The 27554-nt window shown below is 41.4% G+C and overlaps 1 protein-coding gene across 5 annotated transcripts in view; it reads left to right on the top strand.

Annotated features, from left to right (window-relative positions):
• The window catches only part of hdac5 (histone deacetylase 5), a 73601-nt gene that overhangs the window by 29077 nt on the left and 16970 nt on the right, over positions 1 to 27554 (top strand). For 2 of the 5 annotated variants that reach the window (XR_007882093.1, XM_051389087.1), the window contains exons 1-14: positions 1909 to 3030; positions 12613 to 12699; positions 13861 to 14120; positions 14215 to 14359; positions 14474 to 14579; positions 17723 to 17856; positions 20887 to 21018; positions 21224 to 21333; positions 23099 to 23215; positions 23544 to 23655; positions 24224 to 24337; positions 24451 to 24644; positions 24737 to 24855; positions 24982 to 25177. Coding sequence is in view for 4 of the 5 variants with exons in the window: in XM_051389087.1 (XP_051245047.1) it covers positions 2874 to 3030; positions 12613 to 12699; positions 13861 to 14120; positions 14215 to 14359; positions 14474 to 14579; positions 17723 to 17856; positions 20887 to 21018; positions 21224 to 21333; positions 23099 to 23215; positions 23544 to 23655; positions 24224 to 24337; positions 24451 to 24644; positions 24737 to 24855; positions 24982 to 25177 (1983 nt within the window). In the remaining variant the exon portion in view is untranslated. Of the gene's footprint in view, positions 1 to 1908; positions 3031 to 12612; positions 12700 to 13860; positions 14121 to 14214; positions 14360 to 14473; positions 14580 to 17722; positions 17857 to 20886; positions 21019 to 21223; positions 21334 to 23098; positions 23216 to 23543; positions 23656 to 24223; positions 24338 to 24450; positions 24645 to 24736; positions 24856 to 24981; positions 25178 to 27554 lie in introns of those variants that run through there. The other 3 variants (XM_051389090.1, XM_051389089.1, XM_051389088.1) reach the window with 2 other exon arrangements.

Here is a 27554-nt window from a genome sequence, read left to right on the forward strand (position 1 = left end):
TTGTTGCTTATCGTCTGACATGTATACGGACACTGCTGTGTCTGCAATAAGCTAATATTGAGGGTTATCTGCATATATATATATATATATATATATATATATAGTTGGCTCTAAACACAAAGTACAGCAGAGTCTTTGATGGTATTGGTACAATTACATTACATGAAGGATCACCCCGAAGTCAGGATTCATCGTCTCTAGACTCTGAATTCTGTCATGGGTGTCAATGTGGTGCCAATCCATCAAGTAGATGTTGACATACAGCATTTACTGAATAAGTGAAAATGTGTTGATTCTCAAACACATTATAGATTTTTGTGGTTTATCCTACAACTGTTAGATAGCATTGTTGTGATCATAAACTGAGGGCTAAGATGTTACAGCGACTGTGATAAATACAAATGCAGATCACTCTGTTATGGTGACATTCCTTTTATGCAACCATGACAGGGTGATCTTGCCTAGTGATTGCCTAGCTTGCAGTATAGCAATATATCACAATATATTGAATCGTAACCCTCTGTATCGTGATACGTATCGTATCGCCAGATTCTTGCCAACACACAGCCCTGCATAAGTAAAAGGATCACAAAATCCATACAAGGGTTGTTGAGATATTTCAGTCCTGGTGGACCAGTGGGAACGCTGCTATCACCATCCCCAGCGCCGCAAGGCTACACAGCGCACACTGGGCAGTGCAGCGGCATGAGCGCGGCCACTGTGCTTAAAACAAGTGTCCACCTTTAGATACTCAAACTGCATCAGCACAAAATCAGAGGAAGAGGGGGTCAAAGTCCCGCCCCCACACTGTTTGATTGGCAGGTGATCTGTGGGCAGTGCGGTGTAGAAACATGACAGTGCTGCTCCGTAACCCCCCCCAACCCCAGAGCTGTAGGCTTACTGCTCTCTCTCTCTCTCTCTCTCTCTCTCTCTCTCTCTCTCTCTCTCTCTCTCTCTCTCTCTCTCTCTCTCTCTCTCTCTCTGTCTATTTTTATCTCTAGCTCCTCCTCCTCCCTGGCAGGCTATTTTCAGTTATAGTCCCTCCATCAACCCCCCATCTCCTGTGTTAGTAAATGTTTCTTCTCTCCCCTTCCTGTTCTTTATTCTTGAAAAACAAATCTGCCAATCTAACACCAGAAACATGCAGAATAAAAATAAAAACTGAATGAAGGTGAAGAGAGGGATGGACGTTGAAGGGGTCTCTCTTTCTCCTTTTGTGTGTTGTGACTGAAACGAAAGGAGCGGTTGTTGACTTTCTCTTCAGCCGTCTAACTTCCTTTCCACCCAGTGATCTACTTTCAGCTCCTCTCTCTCTCGCTCTCTCTCTCTCTCTCTCTCGCTCTCTCTCTCTGCTGCTGCTCACCCTCCTCCTCCCTCTGTCTCCTCTCTCCCTCTCTCAATGTTCATTCAGCAGCTCAAAGAGCGTCACAGACACTGTCCTGTGCACACACACGCACACACCAATGACTCTCAGACAGTGAATATTAGCCGTCTGACCAGCAGCTGTTTCTGGTCGCCGTACAAAGCTCCACTCCGCGCCGGCCTCCCCCCGCCCCCCACCTTTTTTTGTGTTTTCAAGCGAGGGATAAGAGGACGGCGTGTGATCTCTGGCTGTTCATTTTTCTGGGAGGATTCTAACTCGCCCGCTCGTCTTCTCCAGCCTTCCTCTCCTCACATTTTCTCCTCTTATTTTATTATACTGCTCCGTTGGTCTCCCTCTCCCTCTCCCTCCTTCCTTCCATTTCCCTCTCTCTGTCATTCTCTCAGCGCTTCGTTCTAATTTTGGAAGCATGGAACCTCGGGGAGCGCTCTCCCAAAGCTATTTACGTCCTCGCCTCTCCTCCTCCTCCTCCTCCTCCTCCACCACCACCACCTCCTCCTCCTCCTCCTCCTCCTCCTCCTCCTCCTCCTCTCCTCTCCCTCTCGTCGTCCAGGAGGAGAGCAGCGTGAGGATCCTTTGATGCAGCCGAGCAGGGGAATTCGGCTTCTCCTCGTCTCTGCATTTGTGTTGTGTTGTTAGCCGCGGGAAGTGGTGAAGAGGCTGCAGCAGCACGGCTCTCCCACCGATCCCCCACTGATCCCTTCCATCACTTCTCAGCCCGTGGAAATGCACGGTTTCACGGGCTGCACACAGCGACGACTTTACATCGATTCCTTCCCGATCTCGCTTTTGCTTGCTCAGTTTGGTTGGTGAAGACTCAGAGAGGGTTCAGTGCAGCGGAGGAAACAAACTTTCTGCAGCGCACCAGCTGCTGTCACTGTTTCAGGAGTGAGCAAAGTGTTCTGCCTGGATTGGGACTCAAGGTGAAGTAGACATTCAGGTCATTACAGAGCCTGCATTTCCTAAATTTGACTCTTAAAGCTGTTCGTCTTCGCCCTTTCATTCCTCGAGCCGAGCAGAGGGGAGGATTTTTGAAGCTGCAGCTGAGGCGACAACATTAGAAAAGATGATTTTGTCTTAAGTAACTGGCCATCACAGCACAAACTGAAGAGCCAGAGACTGTGGAGAACTCCAGCAAAACTGACAGGCAGAGGCTACCTGCAAAAAATCCAACAGAGACTGCAGCCTAAACAGGATACCTTTGCTGGATTACACAATAAAAGCACAGAGGAGTTTTCCAACGTTTTTCTGGAATTTTGGATGGAATTCATTGTCATTTTTCAATCAGTTTGGTAATAGAAGCATACAAAACATTTGGAAGTTCACAATTCAATATTTTTGAAACCATATTTTGATGTTTATCCCCCCCATCATTGGCAACTTGAATCCTGAACGAAGCCATGCCGCTGTATCGCAAGAGGAACTGACTGGTGTGTTATTTTTTTATTTTAAATTTTTTGTGACAAAATAGAGTGCTGCCTCTTGTCTTGGCATGCTGTTGCATCCCACGGTGTCAGGATTGTGCGCCATGTTGCAGACCATCTATGAGACTGAGTCCTGTTTTTCCTCTGCCAGCACAGACAGCCACCACCAGCCTCTGGAGCTCCTGAGTGACAACAGGGGCTCCAGCGCTGCCATGCCCACCGCCGGTGAGTCATCTCTGGGAGAGGAGAGGTGGGGAGGGGGGGCTGCTGTGTGCTGGAGGTTTGAGGGGCCATCAGACAAAAGGTTTGGATCCAAATGTAAAAAGTGTTATAATGTCTCGGGGAAATAGAGGACGTGTGTGTGCGCTGGGCTCACAGGTTTTATTGATAGAATAGGATACAAGGATAGACAGTGCAGGTCAGAGGTTTTCAAACCGTGAGGCGCGCCTCCCAAGTGGGGGCACGGAAAGAGAGGCACAGATGCAGGTGCATGCCGGTGTTCTAAAAACAACGGGAAGCTAGTTAGCAGTTGACCTGCTTATCAACACAGTCAGCAGTTGGAGCAGCAGTGGCTGTGGCACGCAGCTCATCAAGGCAATTAAGGTGCTTTAAAACCCTTAGCGCCTGACTGCTGCATTTTGCGTCAAAATTCTCTGATTCAGTGTCATAACTCAGTCAAATCTGAACACATACACGATGCACATATTTTTAGACTCTGTCACTGAATCCGTTGAAAAAGTATACTTCCTGTTCACATCCTGATAAATCCCTGTAAAAAAATAGAAAAAGACGCTCATTGCTCAAGAGCAGAACAAGTTGTAGTCCGCAGCTAACTCATACTTTCTGTTTACATCCCCCAAAGCTTAGAGCATGATCCATGAATATTACCTTTTTTCATGTGCATCATTTTTTTCTCTCACAAAATTAAGGGTCAGAATGACCCATCAACGTGGTTTTGATGATGCAATAAAAAGCATGTTAAAGGAGTTCCTCAGTCTTGAAGCACAAAGTCACTTTTTCAGAAGAAAAAGGGCAAGAATACCCCAGGCGCTGTTCCATAAATCTCACACTCTCGTGATTTCCATCTTTAGCTGTACACTGCTCCTTGTCAGTTTAAAAGGATGGATAATCTTTGTTTGCAAACCTTTTCAAACTTCGAAGAACATATTTTGAACTCTCACACTCGACATAGTGGTAAGTGCTCAGCCAACTCCCAGGATACACTACCTTTTATCTTTACTTTAGATTCAAGTAATTTATCTAATGCTGAAAACACACATCTAGAGTGTGAGCAAAAAGGCTGTTAAAAGACCAATAATGTCTATGGAGGTCTTGCCACAGTAAAGTCTGAGTGGAGCCAGGGTTGGAGTGTGGCTTGATTCCACCTCTCAGTGCTGCAGGTTGTTAATTGGTACAAGCAGTACGTTTCCACTCTAATCTTCTTTTCAGCAATTACAGTGTCGGCTCACTGTTGAACCCATGTCAGTGTATATTTGTGTTTGTGTGTGTGTGTTCAGACACTTGCTTATGTCTTCGTCATTGCTCTGGACTAATACTGATCACATTTATTTGCCAAAACTGGTTATGCATTTTATATGATGACGTTTGTGTACTGATGCAATTGCTTTACTTAAAAAAACATAAAAATGACCTAACTACACAGCTAGTGACTATGAATGTGTGAAAGAAACCATTCACACCAGCAAAATGATGAATTGTAGTTCCCATCTCTAAACCCTTTATCACCTGTTTTTTTTATTAATATAACTAGAAACTGCTGCCTTCATTTGGCATCATGTTTCTTTCCAAACAATATTCACTATCTTCGCTACCAACTCCTGACGGAAATATCTGGCGCATTAGCTGCTAATTGCTCCACCATGTTCACCTGTTCCTGTACTATGTAACTTTTGGTTTCGGGTCAGAACAAGTGCAAACGCTTCTTTTTTTTTTTTTAATGGTTTTCCCTCTGCTGTTCTCAAGCCGCTCTGCCACAACTCTCTAACAAGTAAATTCTGCTACCTTTAGCTGCTGTTAGCTAGTTAGCTTAGCTGTACTGCACTGGATTAGGTGCTCAAAACAACGGGGGAGTGTTGGTGGGACAGGGGCAGGAATGCTGTCGGAGAGTGGCGCTGATTGTGCTAGAACCGGATTGGGGTGAGGAGACGACGGAGGAAGCTAAGTAGAGAAAACAAGCTTTTAGTTGTTTGCGAGAGCTCTGTGAAATGAAAAGCTGCAGGCAGATGGCGAGCTGGCCTTCTTGCTTTTGGACTAGTCAGTTATATTAGCTGCTTGCTATGTCTTGTGCTGATGCACTTGCTTGATGTTTGGCTGTGTTAGCAACGTTTTCAACCCGCTAGATTTTAAACATAAGTAATGTAATCATCGCAAATGCACGTGTACAGATTTTTTATATTTCCGACAGTAGTATTCCAACTGGGGGCGCCAAATCGCACAAATACTAAGTCTACATAGTGTTGCTTCAAAGCTTTGGGCTGTAAACCAAAACAATGAGCTGAAAGATGCTAAAACATTCCATAGAGCTAAGGGGAACTGCAGAGTTGGTGATCATTTTTTTGGGTCCATCACTATGAATAATGAGTGAAATCCTTCACATTACACATAGTCATTGGACCCATTGTTAATATGAAAATATTGGTTAGTGCAGCTTTAAAAATATGCAAACTTACTGTATAAATGATTGGACCAGATGTTGTCAAAGACATAAAGCTTGGTGTAACATCCATTGCGGATGACCTACAGTCTGCCAGCCCATAATACTTCTGACCCACCCTCAGTCTCTATAGCAACGCTACACATGTGACTCCTCTCCCTCTCCTAGCTTCTAATTTGTCTAAAGTACACACAGCCATTATACTATTTTTACCTCACTCTCTCTCTTGCTCTGTCTTTTCTTTCTCCCTCCCTGTCTCTCTCTCTCTCCTGGCTTTTTTTAGAGTGTTTTGCAGGGCTGATGTCATAGTGCCTATTTTCTTTTAGCAACACAGAATGAACGAGAGAGAGAGAGAGAGAGAGAGAGAGCGAGAGAGGAGAAAAGACGAATATTGGTTTCCAGAAATACCTCCCAGCAGCAAGAGCAGTAGCAGTAATGTGAAACAGGAGCGACAGAAACAGAGGCTGGACTTCAAACTGCACACCTCTGTCTTCCATCTTTGTGTCTTTTATGAACCTTTTTTCATAATGAGCAGTGACAAATCTCGGCCTGCACATATTGTAGCATCTTTCTTTCTGTATTGGCAGTCTGATGACAGATGCTGAATGAAATCAGAGGAAGAACATAAAGGAGAAAAGGGAAGAATTTAAGTTCAAATATGGCTTCAGGAGTCACACTGAAGAATTACCTGCTGTGGAAACAGCAGGATTTGTCAACTATAAGACTTATTTTATATTTGTTAAGCTTCTACCTTTGTTGCTTAGTTAATTACACCTTCTGTCAAGTTTGAGTGTCCTCTTCCCTGTCTGTTCACTCACTTCTTCTTCTTGTGTTTAATTCAACTGGACACATAAAACGCTTCCTGTGTAGCAGGAAAGAGACTTTAGACAGCAAGTGTGTAAAACAGCAAACAGCTTTCATGATCTGGACAGAGGCTGGATCACAGTCGCCTTAAAGCAGTAACACGTAGCATTCCTGTCAAAGGCAGAAGCTGGAAATTCCCAGCTAGTAAAGAATTGGTGCAGTCCAGTATTCTTTGCCTCAACAGTGAAAGATTGTCTATTAACTTAAAGGTTCAATGTCTATTGGCAGAAATGGTGTGTATATATATATAATATAATATTATATATTTCATGGTTTCATTAGTGCTAGGGATGGGAATTGATAAGAATTTAGCGATTCCAATTCCATTATCGATATTGCTTATCGATCCAATTCCTTATCGATTCTCTTATCGATTCTCACTGGGTGAGGGAATAAGTACAAATTTATTTGTTTGTATTAACTCGCTTTAATATCTGATCAGAAGACACAGCACAGAGTATACACAAATTATATGTAGCAACCTCAGAACAAACCTAAAAGGTTGAGCTACTTCTCAAAGTAAAGTCCAGGGACCCATAGCCTAGGACAGTGTTTCTCAACCAGTATGCCATGGCATGCTAGTGTGTGCCTTGAAAGATTATCAAGAGTGCCTTAGGATTAGGAAATTGTTAATTTTCACATTAATTGGTCCAGACAAAAAAATAAATGTTTGGCTTTTTAAGCCCAACTGCCATTATGTGCCATAAAAAATAAAAACACAGACTGAAATAGGGTGGCCATTTCCTTCACATCAAAAAGGAGGACACTTTGCATCCACAGGGACATGCAAGCAGATATTTGTTTGGTATGATCCGGTTTTAAATTTTAATGTTTTTCCACCAGATTACATAAAGGTGCATACACATACCACAATGCTAATAATAAATATACAAGATACAGCTCATGAGAACCTGCCCTTCCAATTCAGATTACATAGGTTTAATAAACATCATACAGAAACTGTTCTTAATGTTTTTATCTGGATAGATAAAGGGTAACGTTATGTTCTCTGTCGCTGAGAGCTTGATTGACAGCCTGGTGGTAGCAACTGCGCATGAGCCCCTGTTGTGGCAAATCAACACATGGCTCATTTGAATATTAAAGTTAGCCATGTGTTGATAGGTCACAACACGAAAATGTAACCAATGAAATTACTTATTTTGACACAGCGGAACCGATAAGCAGAATCGTTAAGCAGGCACGCTAATGGTTCCAAAGAATCGATTCACTGGGCACCGGTTCTTAATTAGTGTAAAATCACCATCAAGTCTTTACACACTGAGGGTGGGGAAAGGTTAATGTGTACTGAGCAAAGATGGATGATTTACGGACAAACCAAGCACTGGCTCTAGAATTCATGAATTTCACAACCACCTTAATTTCTACTCCATGCCAGGAAGGGTGGGTGAGGTGAGGATGTTGCAATCAGCAACTACACTGCTAGATGCCACTAAATCCTACACACCAGACCTTTAAACTGTACATTAGAGCTGCAATGAGTAGTCAATTAGTCAATTGTCTGAACATTAATTGTCAACTTTGTTAAAAATCAGCTAAAAGTGTCTGAAATGTGAGAATCTGCTGCTTTTCTTGGGCTGAAATTGTAGTAAATAAAACATTGTGGTTTTGGGCTGTTTGATGAAGTCACCATGGGCTCTGGGATATTGTTATTGAATTTTTCAGCAGATTAATCGAAGCTGTGTGCACACACACCTGTTGCAGCCTTATCTTCATTAGCTTGATTTATAATTGAGCTGTTCTGGACACTTCTGTATCGTCCATGCTGTTAATTTGGAGAAGAGCTTGGACTTATTTCACCCAGAATGAATAATATTGATAGGAGCTTGAATTTCTTTCTTCTTTTTTTTTTAGCAGACAGTAGCCTTTCCTAATGGTTGGGACATCTCCCTAGTTCTAGTGCTTGTTTCAGTATTGCAATTACATCTAGCCATCATGAGTTAATTATTATGAAGTATTATTTCTTTCTGATTGATCGATTGTTTGATCTATAAAATGTGAAAAAGTATTGAAAAATGCAAACCACAATTCGACAGCTGACATATTTGAATTACTTGTTTGGTCCAGCAGAGATTGAGTTTCCTATCATAGATGACGAAGAAACCAGCAAATGTTCGAGATCATTTTTGGCCTCTGGCAGTCATTGTGAGATGCGTTCCTATGATCCTATACTTTATTCAGGCAAAGTTTTTCCTTGGCTGCTGTTTTATTAAATCCTTATACATTTGATACTGTCTGGGTTTTTTTGTTAAATAGAAGGGGTCAGCAACTTCTTTGATCATTTATTAATCCTTTTAACTTTGGTCCAGACTTAAATATCTCAACAATCGCCATGACACTCCATAAGATGGTGCACCTGGAAAAACAGCAGTTAGCAGTTTTCTTTGTCTTATGTGCTGGTTGACTGGATATTTTTAGGGTGTTGGACAAAACAGGCAGATTGTTGGTGTCACCTTGGGCTTGAAGCAACTGTGACGGACATTTGTTTGAAACTATTTTCTGACATTTTATGGACCAAACGATTGACCCATTGATCGGGACAGTGATTGGCAGATTCATTGGAAACAGAAATAAACATTGCAGCCCTATAAAAAACTTGTTGTTTTGGTACGGGTTTAAGGAGGATTGCCTTACAGAGCACTACTGGGACGCCCAACCAGTGCAAGCCTGGAGCCGAACTCTAAGCTTCATTCATAACTCTACATAAAATATTTTAGCCCACTATGTGAAAAAGTCTGTGTCAGGGATTTGAAGTCCTCTCTGCCTACACAGACTCATATTAGCACCAACGTATAATCACCAGCCTGTGTTCATTTTTACCAGGATTCACTGACTGGACAGACTGGATGCACAGTCTGTCTTTTCAGTCTTTTTACTGCATCTGTCCTGATGCATGAATTACTGTGTTTGGTTCAGTTGGAGGCTGATATGACCGGCTGAAATGTTGCCTCTTTGTCAGACTGTACGTTAGTGTGAGTGTGAGTGTGTGTGTGTGTGTGTGTGTGTGTGTTTACCAGACTATAAATGTCTTCAGTTTGACGTCAGACGCTGGCTGCTGTGGAATGCTGTGCTCTTGCCAAACGGACTGTTGTGCACACACTCACAGACCAGTCTCTCACACACACACTCACACAGGGACAGTGTGTGTGCTGTAGTGGAAGGGGAGACACGTGCGTCACAGTGAAACGCCAGAATATTTGTTTAGGTAATTTAGATGAGAGTGGCTGCACACATATGCATACGCACACACACACACACACACACACACACACACACACACACACACACACACACACACACACACAGCCTTGTTTATCCCCAACTCTGTCTTTGGGATTTTTACCAACTGTTTCTTGCAACAGCTAACGGTCACAAAACAGCAAACCTGAAACTAGATGGCGTCTTTGCACGTGTGTGTAAAAGGGAAAAATAATTATTATAATCGTTTTATTTAGTCTGAAAATCTGAGCTCAGAAAGGTCAGAGGTCAGGTTGTGACTAAAGATTTGAAATTGTGAAATCTTACCCCCTCTAATTAGTCACATCCTCCAAGACAGAGCTAATGAGCTTGGCCTTATTGTGGATGTTGGCGTTTGATTAGCTTAGGACCCACGTGATGCAAAAGCAGAAAGGCCGTGCCAAAGAGCGCGAGCTGACCAATTAGAGTACCTTCGTATGGACAGGTCGTAGGTCAGACTGCACTGTAGGTAAGCCCTAATTGAATGTCCTCCTTGGCCAGCAGACAGGTAATACACTGAGGTCGCAACACGTTTCCAGGAAGTAGCCTGATCACACTGATAGGTGGAGATGGTGATGGTTTGCTGAGACCCCTCCCCCCACCCCAATCTCAAGCCCCTGTCTGTCCCTCCCCCGTCAGGCAGTGTGTGAACCTGATGGTTCTCTGTACTACCAAAAGCCAACTTAAAGGAAGGCTCCAAATGACGTCATTCAAACTCTCTGTCTCCCTCTCTCTCTCACACACTCACAAGTGATCAGTGTAAGCTGATTGGAGCAGCTAAGCTGATAGGAGCTTCCGATCTAAGTGCTGCAGAGTCTTAGCATTGTAGCTTATGCACGAATACTGTAAAAACCTGAATAACCACACACAGAAAGTGTATTTCCATCCCCATCCACCTGTATTTATACGCATGGAAAATCTTTGCATAAAAACCAGAGTGGAAACACCATAAATTTGTTGTTTTGTTCTTTATTAAAACTTTTTTTTTTTATTCAAGGTTATAAGCATAGACAGCATAGAGCCATTGAACACACCGTGGCATATCAGTCAGAGAAATACATACCGGTAATATACTCTTTGTAGCAGAGGTTCCCCCTATGCCTGTCTAACCACCCCCCAAAATAAATGAGAAAAAACGTCAGAAATTCAAGAAAAAATTGTGACAAAAAGTTTTTTTCTCTTGGCTAAATAGAAAGTGGTGCTGGGCGGTATGATGAAAACTGTGTGTCATTGTATTTTTTCTGGCCTGTAACAGTGTCACGGTACATCCCAGCATTTTTATTTCTTTTTTTCACATGACTGCATCTTTATATAGGTTTACAGTGGTTCTGATTCTGCTGTCAGAAGTACATAGAATACATGATCGCTGGTTTTTTTGGCCCTACAAAAAGGTCCAATATATGAAGGAATCAGAATGTATATTTTTTAACTTTTTAAACAAACATTTTAAACTGCAACGTAATAAAAACAGAACTTAAAAATAGAATTGATATGCCAACAACTTTATTATTGCTTCCTTTCCAAAACAAGATATTTTAAAATAGCTGTATAAACAATATAAACTTGCATAAAATACTCAAATTAAAGGTACAGTGTGTAAGATTTAGAAGGATCTGGTGGAGAGGGAATATAATGTTCATAGGTATGTTTTCATTAGTGTATAATCACCTGAATATAGGAATCGTTGTGTTTTTGTTACCTTAGAATGAGCCGTTTTAATCCACAGACTCTGCGTGTCGCCCTCTGTGGAGGCTGCCATGTTGAACCACCATGTTTCTACTGGCTCTAGATGGGGCTGTTCACATTTTTTGCACATTTCACAGCCACCATAGTTTCTCCCTCGTGGTTAGAAATGGGCGGTAATACAAGTGATCTGCAATCCAACACACAAAAAACCAACAAAACATGTCTAAAATCCTAGTTTCCCCCACACATCACAGCCCATTCTCATTCCTAGGTCGTCAAATACAGATGAGAGCGGTGTTCAGTTAGTTGCAATATGCAACATCACCACTAGATGCCTCTAAATCCTACACACTGATCCTTTAATATTTGCCCAGTTCAAATATTTGCATTACAGTAGTGGATGGAAACATGCAATCACATTTTCTTTTGCAGATTTTTAGAAATTCAGTAATTTTGAAATTGAATTTGGACAGAAACTTGACTTTAGAGAGTGTATAATGAAGTATAATCAAAATACATATATTTTGCAACAATAGTCCAAACATACTGTGTTTTTTAGGGCACCATCTACCAGATTTTCCCACCTATCTTCAAGGAATTTCCCCAAACACTACACTTTATAGGCTGAAACTTTATTGCTGTTGACAAATTTGAAATGATGAAAATGAATTATTGCATCGATTAGTTCCATATCTTTCATTTCATGAGGTGAAAGTCAGCTAACGCCACTCTGGTGCCTGAAGCAGGAAATCAATATTAATCTGTCATACTGATTAGCACAAGTGGAGGCCACAAATCCAGATCAGTGCAAGGCGGTGCATTTCTTCCCTGATTGAGTGGACTCGTTTACAGTTTAACGTTTCTGATTCCACTGATTTCTGTAATGCACTGGCTTTTCCTGCAATCCCCTCTTCCTTCTTCCTTCTTTCCGCCACACTGCTATAAATAACAGCAGACCTCTCTGATCATTTGTCTCTGTGAATATATGTGTGGCACATGTTAACATATTCCACAGTGTCCTTTTGCCTAGCCCCACTGAGTATAGGCTAGGCTAATGCCAAGGTAACACTTGTAAGTCAGTGCTATCCAATGCTAGGCTAATGCTAGGCTTGTGGCTATTTTTAGGTGGCAGGACGCTGTGTTCCTCACTTCTTACAACACTATCACAGCTCATCTGAATGAAATGGGAACCGCCTCTGTGTGTGGGGGGGGGCATGCAATGAATGATGTAATGGTCTGACAACATTTTCCAGACTAATCAATCGCTCTCTCTCTCTCTGTGTCTCTCTCTCTCTTTCTCTTTCTCTTTCTCTTTCTCTGCCGTGCAGTAGTGGAGGTGAAGAGCAGCCTCCCATCGGGCATGCAGAGCCCAGGAGGAACAGCAAGCGAGCAGAGAGGAGGAGGTGGAGAGGGTGGTGAGTAGGGAGTCCTCTAAGAGTCCTTGGTGTGTGTGTGTGTGTGTGTGTGTGTGTGTGTGTGTGTGTGTGTTGGGGAGGTTCCATGTCTTAAAAAGGGGTTTGATTTAGTGTCTCGATTGCCTCCTAAAAGTGTCTAAAAGTATTAGGGGATTCTAAGGGTCTGTGGGTGGGTTTGAGAGTTACTTAAAGGGGAACTCCACTGATTTTATCAAAGTCTGTTTATTGCTGCATATGTGGAACAAGTTCCATAAAGCCGTTTCAGTTTCACCCAGTAATGGCACCCCGTCATTACCACAAGGATGTATCATCCATGTTAAGGCTGTATTATGTTCTTCGCCGTGTTTACATTCATTTCTCTGGCAGTATATATAGTGGACAGAGCTTCCAGGTCTGCGAAGTGAAGCTAACACGATAAGTGTCTTAAACCTGCATTCTATGTAAAGAGTAAAATAGACCATAGGCAGGGTATGCTTTAGGGCATCTGTTACTGCATTGACTATTTCTCACTTAAAATTGTTTCAGAAACATATTTTAGTGTACTGTTTAGCTGTAATACCTGGAGAGCCGCCATTGTTTCCTGTTACAAATGAGTGGAAACTGCGCAGCCAATAAGAGCAGCTCAACTCACAGTACGTTACCTTTGCTGGCTCGGATAAACTGTGATGGCAACGACCATAATGCCAAACTTGAAGCCTCTTAACAATACTCCACAAACCAATGGGTGACGTCCTGATAGGTTCATTCTTTAACTTCCTTAGTGTTGTCTTCTAGAGCCAAACCAATAGATCATTCATTCCAATATATCAGCTGATATCGGTGGGTCAGCTCACTTCGGCCTTTAGGGTTAAATTCATAGTGCTGTTGGAAGCCCTGTCCAATGCTTTTGGTGGTCTAGTTGTAGGATGTAGGGGTCCTTTGAACTGCTTCGAGTGGTCCTTTTTAGTGGTTCAACAATTTCACAATGGATCCAGAAAGTTTGGACTAATTACTTTGTGGGCACCCACTGTGTTAGTTGACCCCAGAGAAGCCAGTTAAGTAGGTATCCAAACACTGAGTGCTTTTTTTCAACCCACTTTTGCTGATACTTGCAGTCATAAATACAAAGGACAGTTAAAAACAGACAGCAGACAGTGGATGTAAAGTTGACCGCTTTTCCAGGTGGGGGTCCAGGAGAAGGCCCCGGAGGTGGAGGCCCAGTGGACCTGCGGACAGAACCCAGGGTGGGGTCTCTGTCTGGGGGTGCGGCGGCGGTGGACACAACCCTGAGGGAGCAGCAGCTCCAGCAGGAACTTGTCCTCCTCAAACAGCAGCAGGAACTCCAGAAACAGCTGCTGTTTGCAGAGTTCCAGAAAAAACACGAAGTGCTCACGAGACAACACGAGGTCCAGCTTCAGGAGCACCTGAAGGTAGCTAGTCAGGTAGTTAGTTCCTGAACCTACAAGCTGACTAGTTAACCTGGACACACACCCTCCATACTGACTGTGTCCGTGTGTGTTTTTGTGTGTGTGTAAGCAACAACAGGAGCTGTTGGCAGCGAAGCGGCAGCAGGAGCTGGAGCAGAAGAGGAAACTAGAGCAACAAAGACACGAAGAGCAGGAGAAACATCGACTGGAGCAACAACTGCTGCTGCTGAGGAACAAGGAGAAAGGCAAAGAGAGTAAGTTACGCTGCTGCTGCTTACCATGCTATGCACAGGTTTGTTCTGTCTACAAGCCGTCAGTATAAAGACAGTGAAGTGTCCTGACTGCTGTTTCTCTCTGTGTTTTGGAAGGTGCCATTGCCAGTACGGAGGTGAAGCTGAAGCTCCAGGAGTTCCTTCTCAGTAAGAAAGAACCTGGCATTGGCGGACTGAACCATTCCTTCTCCCCAAAGTGCTGGTGAGGATTGCAGAGAACACAACCTGTCCCTGGACAGATCTGTCACATCACAGTATCATTACATATTGTCCATAAGTCCTCTACATTGTAAATGTATCAATTTGAATGCGTCTTTTGTACTGTATGAATGAAGAGTGTGAGCCCTACTCATTCCCTGGTGTGAACTAGTGCTGTCAATTTTTCCAAAAATCCCATTTGAACAAATTTCAAGTGACACACAATCTGTTTGAATGAATTCAGATGAATGATCTATAAACAATAAAAACTTAGTACATGTAAAAACTATACTACAGGATAATTCTCTCTTACCACCCCAATAAGCCACATATCCACTAATCCTTGCATATAAATCTCACTCTTATCGGTGGTGGCATTTTTATGAGCATCTGGCAACAGGCCAGAAACTCCGCTCATCTGTGGTCCCTCCGCTCCGCTGCCTCACTCGAAGTGAGTCGCAGATTCTCTGTGGTTGTAGAGTTAGACAGCTGCTTTGTATAAGGTCGACAGAACTGTTTCTCAGATTGCGATTGTCCACTCAGGACGTCTTTGCTCCATGCTTTGCTCGCTGGCGTCCTCCATTTTAGTAGTAAACAACAGATCATTACTGCTTTAGTTTACTGATAGGTCAGAAGGGCATGCCACGGGTCAAGCTGATAGTGGAGCGCCGTCTGCTGGATCACAAGGGAAACTACTTCTGTTTATAGACAGCATATTTTGAATTCGGAACAGGTCATTACACTTGTGAGGCTTTAACAGTTTTGTAATCCAGCCTCGGCTAAAACAAGCAGCTTCTGCACTCACTGAGGGGTTTCTAAACCCGGCCCAAGCATTTTAGAATGAGAATCACTCCTAGGTATTGTGCTGAAACTTGTGGTTCAGGAGGTAGAGTGGAACGGGTCATCCACTGATCTACAGATGGTTAGTGGTTCAATCCCTGGCTTCTCCCACTGTGTCCTTGAGCAAGATACTGAAACCCAAATTGAATGTGAATGAATTAGTTTCTTGTTGTGATGGCCTTAATGAATGTGTGTCAATGGATGAATGTGGCATGTAGTGTAAAAGCGCTTTGAGAGGTCAGAAGACTAGAAAGGCGCTCTATAAGTACAGTTCATTTACTATTTACTTCCCTGCTACATGCATATGGGTTGCTGATTTAACCAGCTCGAGGCAGCATGGTCTCCAGCCTAGTCTACGAAAAAATAAAAAGTTAAAAAGTTATTTTATAGGAATCATCCAATTTCTGTTGTACTGACTTTTCAGCTCAAATGTAAGACTGCGTGTTTAATGTGCACACCCCCCACAAAAATCTGTTTTGCTAGTTGTGGCTTCTTCTTGCTGCCTGAGTACGCAGAGAGTGTTGGTTGAGTACACTGCCCTTCAATAGACCCATTCCGGTATACACTGAGGTTATTATAGTAAGTAAAGTAAAACTAAACAAAAAAACTGGTTGTGAAAAATATTTTGGTTAACTGGAATAAAAACAAAAACTATCTGAAACGATATTGTGTACTAACTAAAATAAAAAGAGGAGGAGCCTCGTCATGTGCATTATGAGGCACATAAACGCAATCAAAGTTTTATTTGTGACTTCTGAAATCGTCGGCTCTGACAGAATCATCACTGTTGCATAGCTCTGTTGTCCCTGCTGCAGTAAAGCCTAAGGTTGTGAGGACACTGCTAGTCTTAAAAGTTGGACCAAAAATGCATCACTCTTAGCCAGTTGTGCTTGATTTGCTACTTTGACGCGCTTGATAGATACGGGCCAAGAACTGCATGGAAGAGCTAATATGACTGATGATGTGCTTAACATGCTCAACAGTGAAAGTTAAAAACAGACTAAAAACACTCCATCCTCAGAGCAGGACTTTTATCTGCAGAGTGGACGTTATGATGATGAGTTGTAGACATGGGGAAAAGTTGAAATGCAGAAAATAGCACCAATTGTGTTGTGTTTATGTTAATAATTTAGGTAAGTAGTTACCAAGGTTACATATGAACTGAATGATAAAGGTCCAGGGTGTAACATTTAGGAGGATCTATTGTCAGAAATGGAATATAATATTCATAGCTATGTTTCCATTAGTGTATAATCACCTGAATACAGGAACTGAGTTGTTTTTATTTACAGAGGGAGTGGGTTCTCTTCTGGCGGAGTCCGCCATGTTGAACTGCTATGTTTCTACTGTAGCCCAGAAGGGACAAACCAAACACTGGCTCTAGATAGGAACTTTTTGTTTTTGTTTTGCAGCCCCCATGGTTTCTTCTACAAGCTTAAATGGCGAGCGGTTTCATTTGGTTGCAATCTGCAGCTTAACTGCTAGATGCCACGAAATCCTACACACTGGTCCTTTAATCTCATACTAATAATATTGTATGTCAATATTCCATTTACACAGTAGAATTTAAGCAAACATTGGCAAGAAACTCGTGTGGTTTAAAACAATAAATACATTTGCAAATTAAAATAAATAAATGGATCCAGTAAGCGATACAATATATTGATAGGAAGTTACCAATATTAACAGATATTAAACGTGTCCTCGTTACATAAGTGTGATGGCAGTTTTACATGGTCTCGTGTCTGAATGAGTTACTCTTGTGTGAAAGTCACAACAGCAGGTTAATTATAGTAATGATGCTGCATGTGTTTAGTCACAACAGCAGGTTAATTATAGTAATGATGCTGCATGTGTTTAAGGCTGCAACACACATATACACATCAGACATGTATGTTTGGATGACAGAAAGCCACCACTCTAACAGATTGATGAAAGTCTCCATGTCTGAAAAGGGTTATGATGTCCAGTTAATTTCAACAGGAAATGACAATGTCAGGTTCGGATGTCCTTGCAAAACTTTTCTCAATTCATTTTGCACCACTTTTCAGCAACAATAACCCGTCCAAGAAGAGGCACAGAGGAAATGTTTCAAGACTTACAGTAACAGGAAATAACAGGAAAGGCATTCTAGGAAATGTAGGAAATGACTAAGTGAAGTACAAGTACACTGAGCAGGTTGACAGCAAAACACTTTATTGAAACACTTCATAACTTCATATTGTGACTGTTTTATCAGCTAGCTAACTCACTTTTCCCGTGTGTGTGTGTGTCTGTGTGTGTGTGTGTGTGTGTGTGTGTGTGCAGGGGAGCCCAGCACACCTCCCTGGAGCAAGGCTCTCCCCCGCAGAGTAACACCCCGGGAACTCCTCCCTCCTACAAACTGCCCCCACTGCTGGGGAACTACGAGGGCAAAGACGACTTCCCACTCCGCAAGACAGGTAGGAGAGACAGACTGAGGCAGAGGGAGGACGTGTGTGTGTGTGTGTGTGTGTGTGTGTGTGTGTGTGTGTGTGTGTGTGTGTGTGTGTGTGTGTGTGTGTGTGTGTGTGTGTGTGTGTGTGTGTGTGTGTGTGTGTGTGTGTGTGTGTGTGTACACGTTTTATCACTTGTCATGTAAAAGTCGTTTGACAAAGGACTCTGTGGAGGTGGAGTGTGGTGTGTTTATATATATATATATGTGTGCGTGTGTGTGTGTGAGTCAGTGTTAGTCTGACTCACTAGGGAAGAGGTAGCCCAAACCTAAAGAAGACACACACTCACACACACACACAGACACAAATTGTTGTGTATCAGTAAAAACATAATGCAACACAGTACAGTGGAAACAGACTAATCGAATAAATCATGACGTACATGAAGCATATGACTTAAACATTCATCTAGCTTCCGTTGTGCCAAGAACAGTAGTTGATTCATTTGCTTTTTTCTGCAGATATGATATAATTTTTTTTTCAAATTTGCACAAAGATTTAGATGGAAACTAAACTCAAGGGTTCCTTAAATTTCATACAGAAGACCTCAGACTTTATGAGCTACACGTTAGTGAATTAAGCCAATGTTAGCTCCATGAGTTGGTTTGAAATGCCACCTGTGGCTCTTTTTAATGTTTGCAGTCGTTAACCACTTTGTGACTACATATAAGGCTGCACAATTAATTGCAATATTACTGAAATGGTCAAATGCAGTATGCAAATCGCAGAAGCTGCGTTGTTTTATAGAGGTAAAATGTGTGACAAACCGCATTAGGATAAAGCACTGTAGACAAATCTTGTTCCCCAGATTTAAGAGAACATGTCTAAATATCTACTGAGAATGTGTTGGTATTCTGCAAGGTTATGTATTCTTCAAAGTTGGATTGGTGATAAACCACCTGATGTCTCACTTTGGTTTGAAGAACTCCTGAATTTAATTCTGCTCGATATATAACTAAAAATAGACTGGACTAATTTCTGCATACCTGGCAGCCAGTCTTAAGTAATAGTTGTACATGATTATAATTGACATGGTGTACAAATATGAATTTTGTGTTCACAATGTACAAGTGAATATGGAGCATTGTTGCTGCTACTAATAATAATAATACAAATACTGAAGAAGAAAACATGTCTATTTAGTACAGACCCCAAAAAATGTTACATCATCATGATAGTTTTTTGAGTGAAAATTAAATTTGTAATGCAAACATGATGATTCCCACAGTAATTGTGAATCATATTGCAATATCTGTCAAAATAATGGCAGTATAATGTATTTGTGCGACCCAGCTACATACATGATGTCGTACTAAAAGACTGAGGCTATAACTTTTTGTAGAGATTGCAAGAGTGCACTATGACTGTCAATGTAAAAAGGAGACTTACAAATGTTTATGGGGAAAGGAAAGTGTAACTGAGGACTTCCTTGCAAAGTGTTTTTGACAAATGTCCAATAAATGCAGCATGTTTCTGAAGTCTAAAAAAATAATCATTTGAATAATCGTGATTTCAATTTTGACCCAAATAATCGTGATTATGATTTTTTCCATAATCGAGCAGTGTGACAGTTCAAAGCGGGTTTAGCAGACAGAAAATGTTCCCTTTTCATTTCTGCTCCCATGTCAGTTAAAAGCTTTTCACACCACTCGCAGTGAACGTCTATTTTGGAAATGGTGCAGACGGTCACATCTACATGCATCCAGCCTGTTATTAATGATCCAATTTATATTTGTTGTTGTGGTTGGTAATTGTTGAGTGTACGTGTAACGAGCACTTACACTTTTACCTCTTCTTTTAAAAAGCTAATAGGTTAGAAGATGAATTTTCTCTAAAATAAAATAGATTCTACTTAATTTGAACCGCTGAGGCCGAACAGCCAGGCCATGAAAGCATGTCCCATAAACGCTGGCCACCATTGCGAGCAAGTGTTGTACTGCATGACAAACCATGGCGACCCAGCTCACAGTGAGAATAACGATCGTTCCTGACCATTTTACTGCCGTTTCTGCATCACGTCATGTTATCTTGAACAGGTAAAGTTGCCATTTTGAAGAAATACACATTTGATCAATCACAAGTTCATCATCAGTAAAACAATACACATTTTAAATACTTTATAAATGAGACTAAATAAAGGCATTGAAGGTTTTTTTCTCTCTCAGGAAATCAAACAGAATGTGCACTCACTTTATGAGATATGTTTTTAGGAAAAGTTAAGGCTCTCACTTTTTACCTCATCAGTAAAACAATGTACACATTTTAAATACTACAAAATAAATGCATTTAGGTTAACAAGCTTTAGTTTTTTCCCCACAATAGCGGTAATTGGAGACCACCTCTTCTTCTTACAGAATGTATGCTCACTTTATAAATTGAAGTGCATTTAAGAGGAGTTAAGGATCTTATCTCTTCATGCACATTTTTCTGTCAGATCAGTTACTGGCTGCCCTGATGCCAAAAGGTTAGAGGGTAAGCAATAACTAAACATCCAGGTTTTCCTGAATTCCCCACTGCTGGATACTGTTCAGGCAGCTTAAACCAATAAAACATGGATGCCTGTTCCTCTTCCTGCTCCTTGACCTCAACCTTGACTTGCTGTAGCTGCTCATCCAGCAAGCAAACTAGCCAGCCAAAATGTGCAGCCGGCCAAAATGTAATGTAGGATTACCAGACAGCCTGCGATCCTGTATCCGCCCTGATAGTCTCGTGTTGGCAAATCACCAGGCACCTTAAAATACCCCCATGAAATACTCTGCCAAACAAAACACTGCACCTCACAATGAGACAAACAATAGCAGAGATACAGCACAAGATTAAAAGGGCAAAAGCAACAATACACAAAAGCAACTGTGTTAGCATGAATGTGTTTTCTTTTTTTGCCTTTATTCAAAACAGACTGCAATGTAACAAAGAAGGGTTAAAGTGTTGGTTGATTTTTTTTGGGGGGGGGCTCTAAGCTGAGCAGGTTTCATTCCCTCTCCCCCGTGTCTCCAGTCTCAGAGCCGAACCTGAAGGTGCGTTCACGGTTGAAGCAGAAGGTGGCAGAGAGGCGGAGCTCTCCACTGCTTCGCAGAAAGGATGGAACTGTTATCAGCACCTTTAAGAAGAGAGCTATAGAGATATCAGGTGAACACACACTGTTTATACTCACGTTACAATGTTTTTCATTCCGAGAGAAATGTATGGTTAAAAATAGACAGAAAAACTCAGCAGCAGTGTGTTTAGTGTAGCGTGTAAACTCACTATAAATACACTGTTTTACCATAAATTAGACATTTTATGGCTTGAAGATGAACTCATCTCTCTCTTTTTCTGTGTTTCTCTCGGCCAGTTTCCTCTCTCTGCAACAGCGCCCCAGGTTCAGGTCCCAGCAGTCCCAACAGTTCCAATTCGGCCATCGCCAATGGCAACACGGGATCGGTCCCCAACATACAGACTGAGGTACACACACACTTTACTTTAAAACTACACTCACTGACTCATGCAGCTCCATTCATTTCTCCATTCTGTACACACAGCTCGAGCTCGCCACCTACAGTTCATTCTGATTCAAGAAAGTCAAGTTTATTTCTGCATCTATAAAACAAGTGTTCTCAAAAGTGCTGTACAGAGAAAATTAAAATACATCAAAACAGAACAGTAATTAATAAGTAAATAACTGAAACAGTCAAATTTAAAGCAACTTTATAGTTGTGATAAAGGCGGATGGTAAGTTGGAATTTAAAAATGGTGATAGATGGGACTTTGGGAACATGTAATGGTAACAGTGAGTGCTAATTGAAGATTTGAGGGGTTTGTTACTCATTTCCATTGTGTTCTGTGCAACTCGCAGCACATTTCTGTATTTGGTTGTGTTTTATGTGACGGTAAGAAAGGCTTAGATGTAGTGAGAAAAGATGATTTCATGACCTAACCAGATCTAACTGACAAAAAGTTCACTCAGTGAGTGTTCATGTATTCTTTTTAGTAAATGACATTGTAAACTTCACAAACATACTTTGGCTTTTAATAGCATAATAGAGCATAAAGCCTATTGAATGATATAAGAAGTATTTTTTATGGGCCTATAATTTATCGCCTATAATTTATTAATTGAAATAATGCATAATAATATAAATTTCCCATTATCGGCCGATAATTTATCTGTCCTGATAATTGGATCATGCATCCTGAGTTTTCTGTTTTTGCAGCGCAGTTCTGTATTTGGTTCTGTTTTCTGCTTTTAGACTTAAACTTAAGGTAAAGGCGTTCGGTTTTGCACTGCAGAAAGTTGCCCAAACCACTAGTGGAATTTGCAGGACAGATGATGAGGACCTCTGTCTTACTTTCCTTAAGCTGATGAATATTTTTGTCAGCTTAGAAGAGACTAAACATAATGTGTTTCACTCGGTTTAAAGCTGAAATATAGCTGCATGTCGTCAGTGTAGCAATTATACAGAATGATATATTTTTCTAAAAACAGGTCGCAGCAGAAACGTATATAATGCAAAGTAAATGGGGCCCAAAATGGAACCTTGGGGTATACCACAAGTAACAGCAGAAAAAGATGACAAATTATCAAGGTGTTTATTATGAATAAAATACAAGGACCAACTGACCAAATAATTCCTTAAGAAGACTATGGACTTATGTCATCTGAGCAAGGAGTGAGCTTTAAACCTATCAAGACTCATTTAATTTGACTGATCACGTTAACAAGTTGTGGGGCTCCCGGTAAGCTCAGTCGATAGAGCTGGTGACCCATATACGCAGCGGCCCGGGTTCAAATCCGACCTGCAGCCCCTTGCTGCACGTCATCCCCTCTCTCTGCCCCCCTTTCCTGTCCATCTCTCTCTGTGAAATAAAGGCCAAAAAAAAAGTTAACAAGTTGTGGAAGTTTGCTTGTTGGAGTGTTTTTGTGTTGTCATTTATCCCAGAATGTGCAGATTAGCTTTCATATGAAATGGAGTGTAAACAGGAAGTTGGGGGAAACAAACGGACAATTTTGGTAATGGTTTTGTGTTTGATTAGGATGTAAGGTAGTTATTATATGCATATAAGCAAACATGTCCAAAGATGTGATTTAAGAGAGATGCTGTGCTTACAGTAGATGTTAAAAGCAGTGGTTACCAAAGCAACTTGGATGGATATATTGTGTATAACCATCAGACCACCTCCTCAACTACTCTAAACTAACCAGTCTGCATGCGTGTCTGTCTGTCTGCAGCTGAGATCTCTCCATCAGACGTTGGGGGCTGATGGAACATTGAGTCCTCTGAATCTCTACACCTCGCCCTCCTTGCCGAATATCTCCTTGGGCCTACCTGCCAACACACACATCACGGTGGGTCAATGCAACACACACACATTCACATACTGTAAATGCGCAAATACACACTATACATATCATATCTGTGTTTATATATATATATATAAATATATATATATGAGAGAGAGAGAGAGAGAGAGAGAGAGTATTAGAGAAAGAATCTTTCTGAAATTAAGAAAGTGTCTCCTGAGTTTTACTGCATTTAATTTGTGATGAATGAGTTTTACAAGCTGGGACCAAGGATGTCACATAACCTGCAATTACCACTTTGACCACACTAGTGATTGTGTGGTGGTTACTTAGACTTGTCTGTGTGGTAACCATGGTAATGCCTCCTCTACAGCCCCCCCAGAAGCTGTCTACCCAACAAGAGGCTGAGCGCCAAGCCATTCAATCACTGCGAGGAGGGGGAGCTCTAACAGGGAAGTTTCTTTCCACATCCTCTCTACCTGCAGGTAAGCTTTACCATAGCTATTAATTAATAATTTAATCATTATATTTAAAGCTGCAGTGGTTAACTTTTTTATAAAAATAGGTTTCTGTCATTTTACCAATTACCAATCAGAACTGAGAAAGATATAAAGACGCTTTGGGTTTGAGGCTTTAAGATAGTTGATTGTTTAGTGTCATTCACAGGGTCCCAAAGCATCTGTATTTGACGACCTGGGAATGAGATTCAAAATTGAATTATCTTTCTTGGCTCTGATTGGTTGTTTAAGGTCAGGCCTGGTGGATTCTTACAGATGCCATTAGGAACCTGATTTTTCACAGATTATCTGTCTCATTTACTACTTTCAGGATATAGTGAAAGTTTCAGCAAATATGACAAAAAGTTAGTTTAATGAAAATGACCTACTGCAGCTTTAAGGATTATATTATATATGCTGTATTTAAATATGTTTGTAAATACAAGTTTGATACAATGTAATTTCTGTATGGGGAAAACATTGAATTGTATTTGATTGATTATTAATTTATTGGATTATTCAGAACTAGAAATTACTTAATAATGTTACTTTGCAGGGGTGGCGCATGATGTGGAGACACCGCCCCCCAGCTCTCATTCTGCCCATTCCTCATTATTGCAACATGTACTACTGCTGGAGCAGGCCAGACAACAGACTGCTATGCTAGCTGGTATGTATACACATGCACAAATATAATAAAGTCTATGCTAACATCCACAGTAGTGTCCATAGTTCATAGTATTCAACTCATTGTCTTTCTGCTATGACCCTCCCCCCACTTAGTCCCCATGTACAGCCAGTCGCCGCTGGTTACAGCAGAGAGAGGCGTGTCCAGCGGCATGCGAGCGGTCAACAAGCTGCCTCGCCATCGACCATTAGCTCGGACCCAGAGTGCACCTTTGCCCCAGTCCCCCCAGGCTCTGCAGCAGCTGGTGGTCCAGCAGCAACACCAGCACTTCCTGGAGAAACACTACAAGGTACACACACACACACACACACACACACACACACACACACACTCATTCACTCGTGCACACATTCACACACTAGCATTACCTTTTATGTGTAGATGCTATCGAAGGGGGCAGATCTTCCCAGGCCGCCGCCCACCCACCCAGAGGAGACAGAGGAGGAGCTAACAGAGACCAATGACATGCAGGAGGACGACGGAGGGACAAGCCTTCACAGGTGTGGAATTTCTAACAGCCAATCAGTCAGTACAGATGACTGATTAATCTTTACCTATATCTATATGTCTTATTGTAAACACCTTCATGTTCTTTTAAAGTCTGCCCTCTTATTCCGATCAATCAGGCTTCAGAAGGAGGGGTCAGACGACAGCACACCCTCATCTGAGCGACTTGGTGGGCATGTGAAGGGGGAGGAGGAGCACGGGGGTGTGCATGTGAAAGGGGAGAGCACAGAGAGCGAGCTGGATGAAGAGGAAGAGGAAGAGGACATCATCCAACTGAGGGAGGGCGACGAAGAGGAGAGGGGGAGCTACACGCAGGTTTGTGTGTGAACGCAATGCCTCTTTCTGCAGAGACTGAATGTGCTGCTGAACTCCCAGTGTATCATCAATTCAATTTCAATTCAATTTTATTTGTATAGCGCCAATTCATAACAGAAGTTATCTCAGGACACTTCAAAATAGAGCATGTCCAGACCGAACTCCTTATAACATTATTTACAGAGACCCAACAGTACCACCATGAGCAAGTACTAGGCGACAGGGGCAAGGAAAAACTGCCTGTTAAGAGGCAGAAACCTACGACAGACCCTTCGACTCTAGGTGGGTGGTCTTCTGCCTCAACCACGGGGGACATGAATTATGTATTTTTATATTATTAGAAATTGTGATGCATTATGATAAAAACAAAATCTATACACATATTTGTGTTTAGGAGCCAGGCAAGCTTCTAGCTAGGGTTACACATTGGTGTGATGTTAATCTTTAGTGAGTTTGTTGTCACAATATCTAGTAAGCTACCAGCTATGATAGGTTGACTCCACAGGGCACACCTCCCGCCAGCCTGAGCCAGTTGTAAAACACTGAAGCCACACACTGCCATTGAGAGTGCATCACAAGTAGTTAGCATTTATATATAATTAAGTAATTACTAAGTAATTAGTTAAATAAGAGGACGGAGGTAATATTTAAACATTCGAAATAATTGGCAAAATGAAATGAATAAACGGTTGAATAATTACATGAAATGAATGAATAAACTACGGAAGCCCTGAGTGGCAAGTGAGGAAAATTTTTTTTGTCGGATCTGAATTGTTTTCAGGTCAAAAAAGTGAAAAAAAATTGTAATACTCAATTCGACCACAAGAGACTGAAGAGCACCACTACTCCATGATCTAAACAGGACTAAAAGCATTCATGTTTTTTTTTCAGGGGAGTTTTAATTTCTCTGCACTTTAATCATAAGGTACAGATATTCTGTGTTAAAAAGTTATGTAATATTACTGTAATTTCTTTCTTTTGGCTGGAAATGTATTTTAGTCATCGCTAATCTGCTGTACTATGGTGAAAATGGTGAAAAGGCTTGAAAGATGGTTCAAGTAAGACAAGATTGTTTTTACTCTTGTTTAGAACATGTGGAAGTGGTGCTCTTCAGCTTCTTGTGGCTGAAATGAGTATTACAACAACAACCCTTTTTTAACTGCCATAATCTTTAGTTTTTACTTGTTTCACCAATGAAAAAAAAATAAGAAAGAAAGATTGTCTTGGCAAAACCCTTTTATCCACCTGTTCCACCAGGACTTCCGTAATAAACGTAATTGAAATAATTAGCAAAAAATAATCAATACATTTTTGAAATAATTAACTGAAAGTAAAAGTTTAATGGCTGACAGGTCCAGCTTCTGCCATTCCAAGTTGTAGTAATACAACTGCAAATAAAACCAAACACTGACAATTCAACTGTATGATCCTCTTTCTAGTATTACTTAACATCCACTTTAAAATCTGATGAAATGAGCACATTTAGAACGTGATGATGACAAATGAGCTGATAGGGATGTTGGGGGCATGTTGAACTCTCTTAAGATCCCAGGTCAGTCTGAAACCCAGGACAATGTTGATCACGCAGCATCATCCCACAGAGGGATGATTCACACAAATGCATCATCGGCCGACCTCCTGCTGTTTTCCGTCTCGCTGTGTTTGCTCTGTTACAGATGTTGCTGTTTGTTAGCTATTTGACTCCCCATCCCAGCTAACGGTTGGCCTGTTACTTCAGTCCCAACCTGAGATGGCTTCAGGTGTTTTTCACCCTTGCACGGTTGTTTTCACACATAGAAATCCTGAGCTGCAGGGCGCTATCATATCACGACTGAGTATTTTGTTTTTGGGTGCTGCTCCTTCAGAGAAACGACACACACTTCAGTGAGCTCATTACATAACACGCCTATTATCTGCTCTCAATGAAAAGAATGCGGTTAGTTTGCCAAAATTTGACCAAGTGCATTTTCACGTCACAGACAAGACCTAGTGTGCTTGAATCATTAGCTCATATTCTTTACTAGTTTGAATAGTGATGAAATGCAACCAAACAAAGAAAAAATAACCATTTTGAATACTTTTTGTTCCTTTAAAGGAGAGCCTTTGTTCTATACATGTGATTTGTATGCTGTAGCAGACAGAAATTGGAATTTGAGGTGGACTTTAAAGCTGCAATAATCACTGTTTTTATATTCACAATGACTATGTGTAATGTGAAAGGGGTGCTTTGTACTCACAAACTCCAAGAAAATTTACAGCACACTCTGCAATATGGCAGCTCAATTATGACCAAAATAATAACGATTATTTTCATCACTACTGAGATCATGATTGTTTCCCTATTACAGAGCACTGCTTCCTCTAACAGCTCACTGTG

The sequence above is a fragment of the Dicentrarchus labrax genome, unplaced genomic scaffold (genome assembly GCF_905237075.1).
Source record: "Dicentrarchus labrax unplaced genomic scaffold, dlabrax2021, whole genome shotgun sequence".
In the NCBI taxonomy this organism is placed as follows: Eukaryota; Metazoa; Chordata; class Actinopteri; family Moronidae; genus Dicentrarchus; species Dicentrarchus labrax.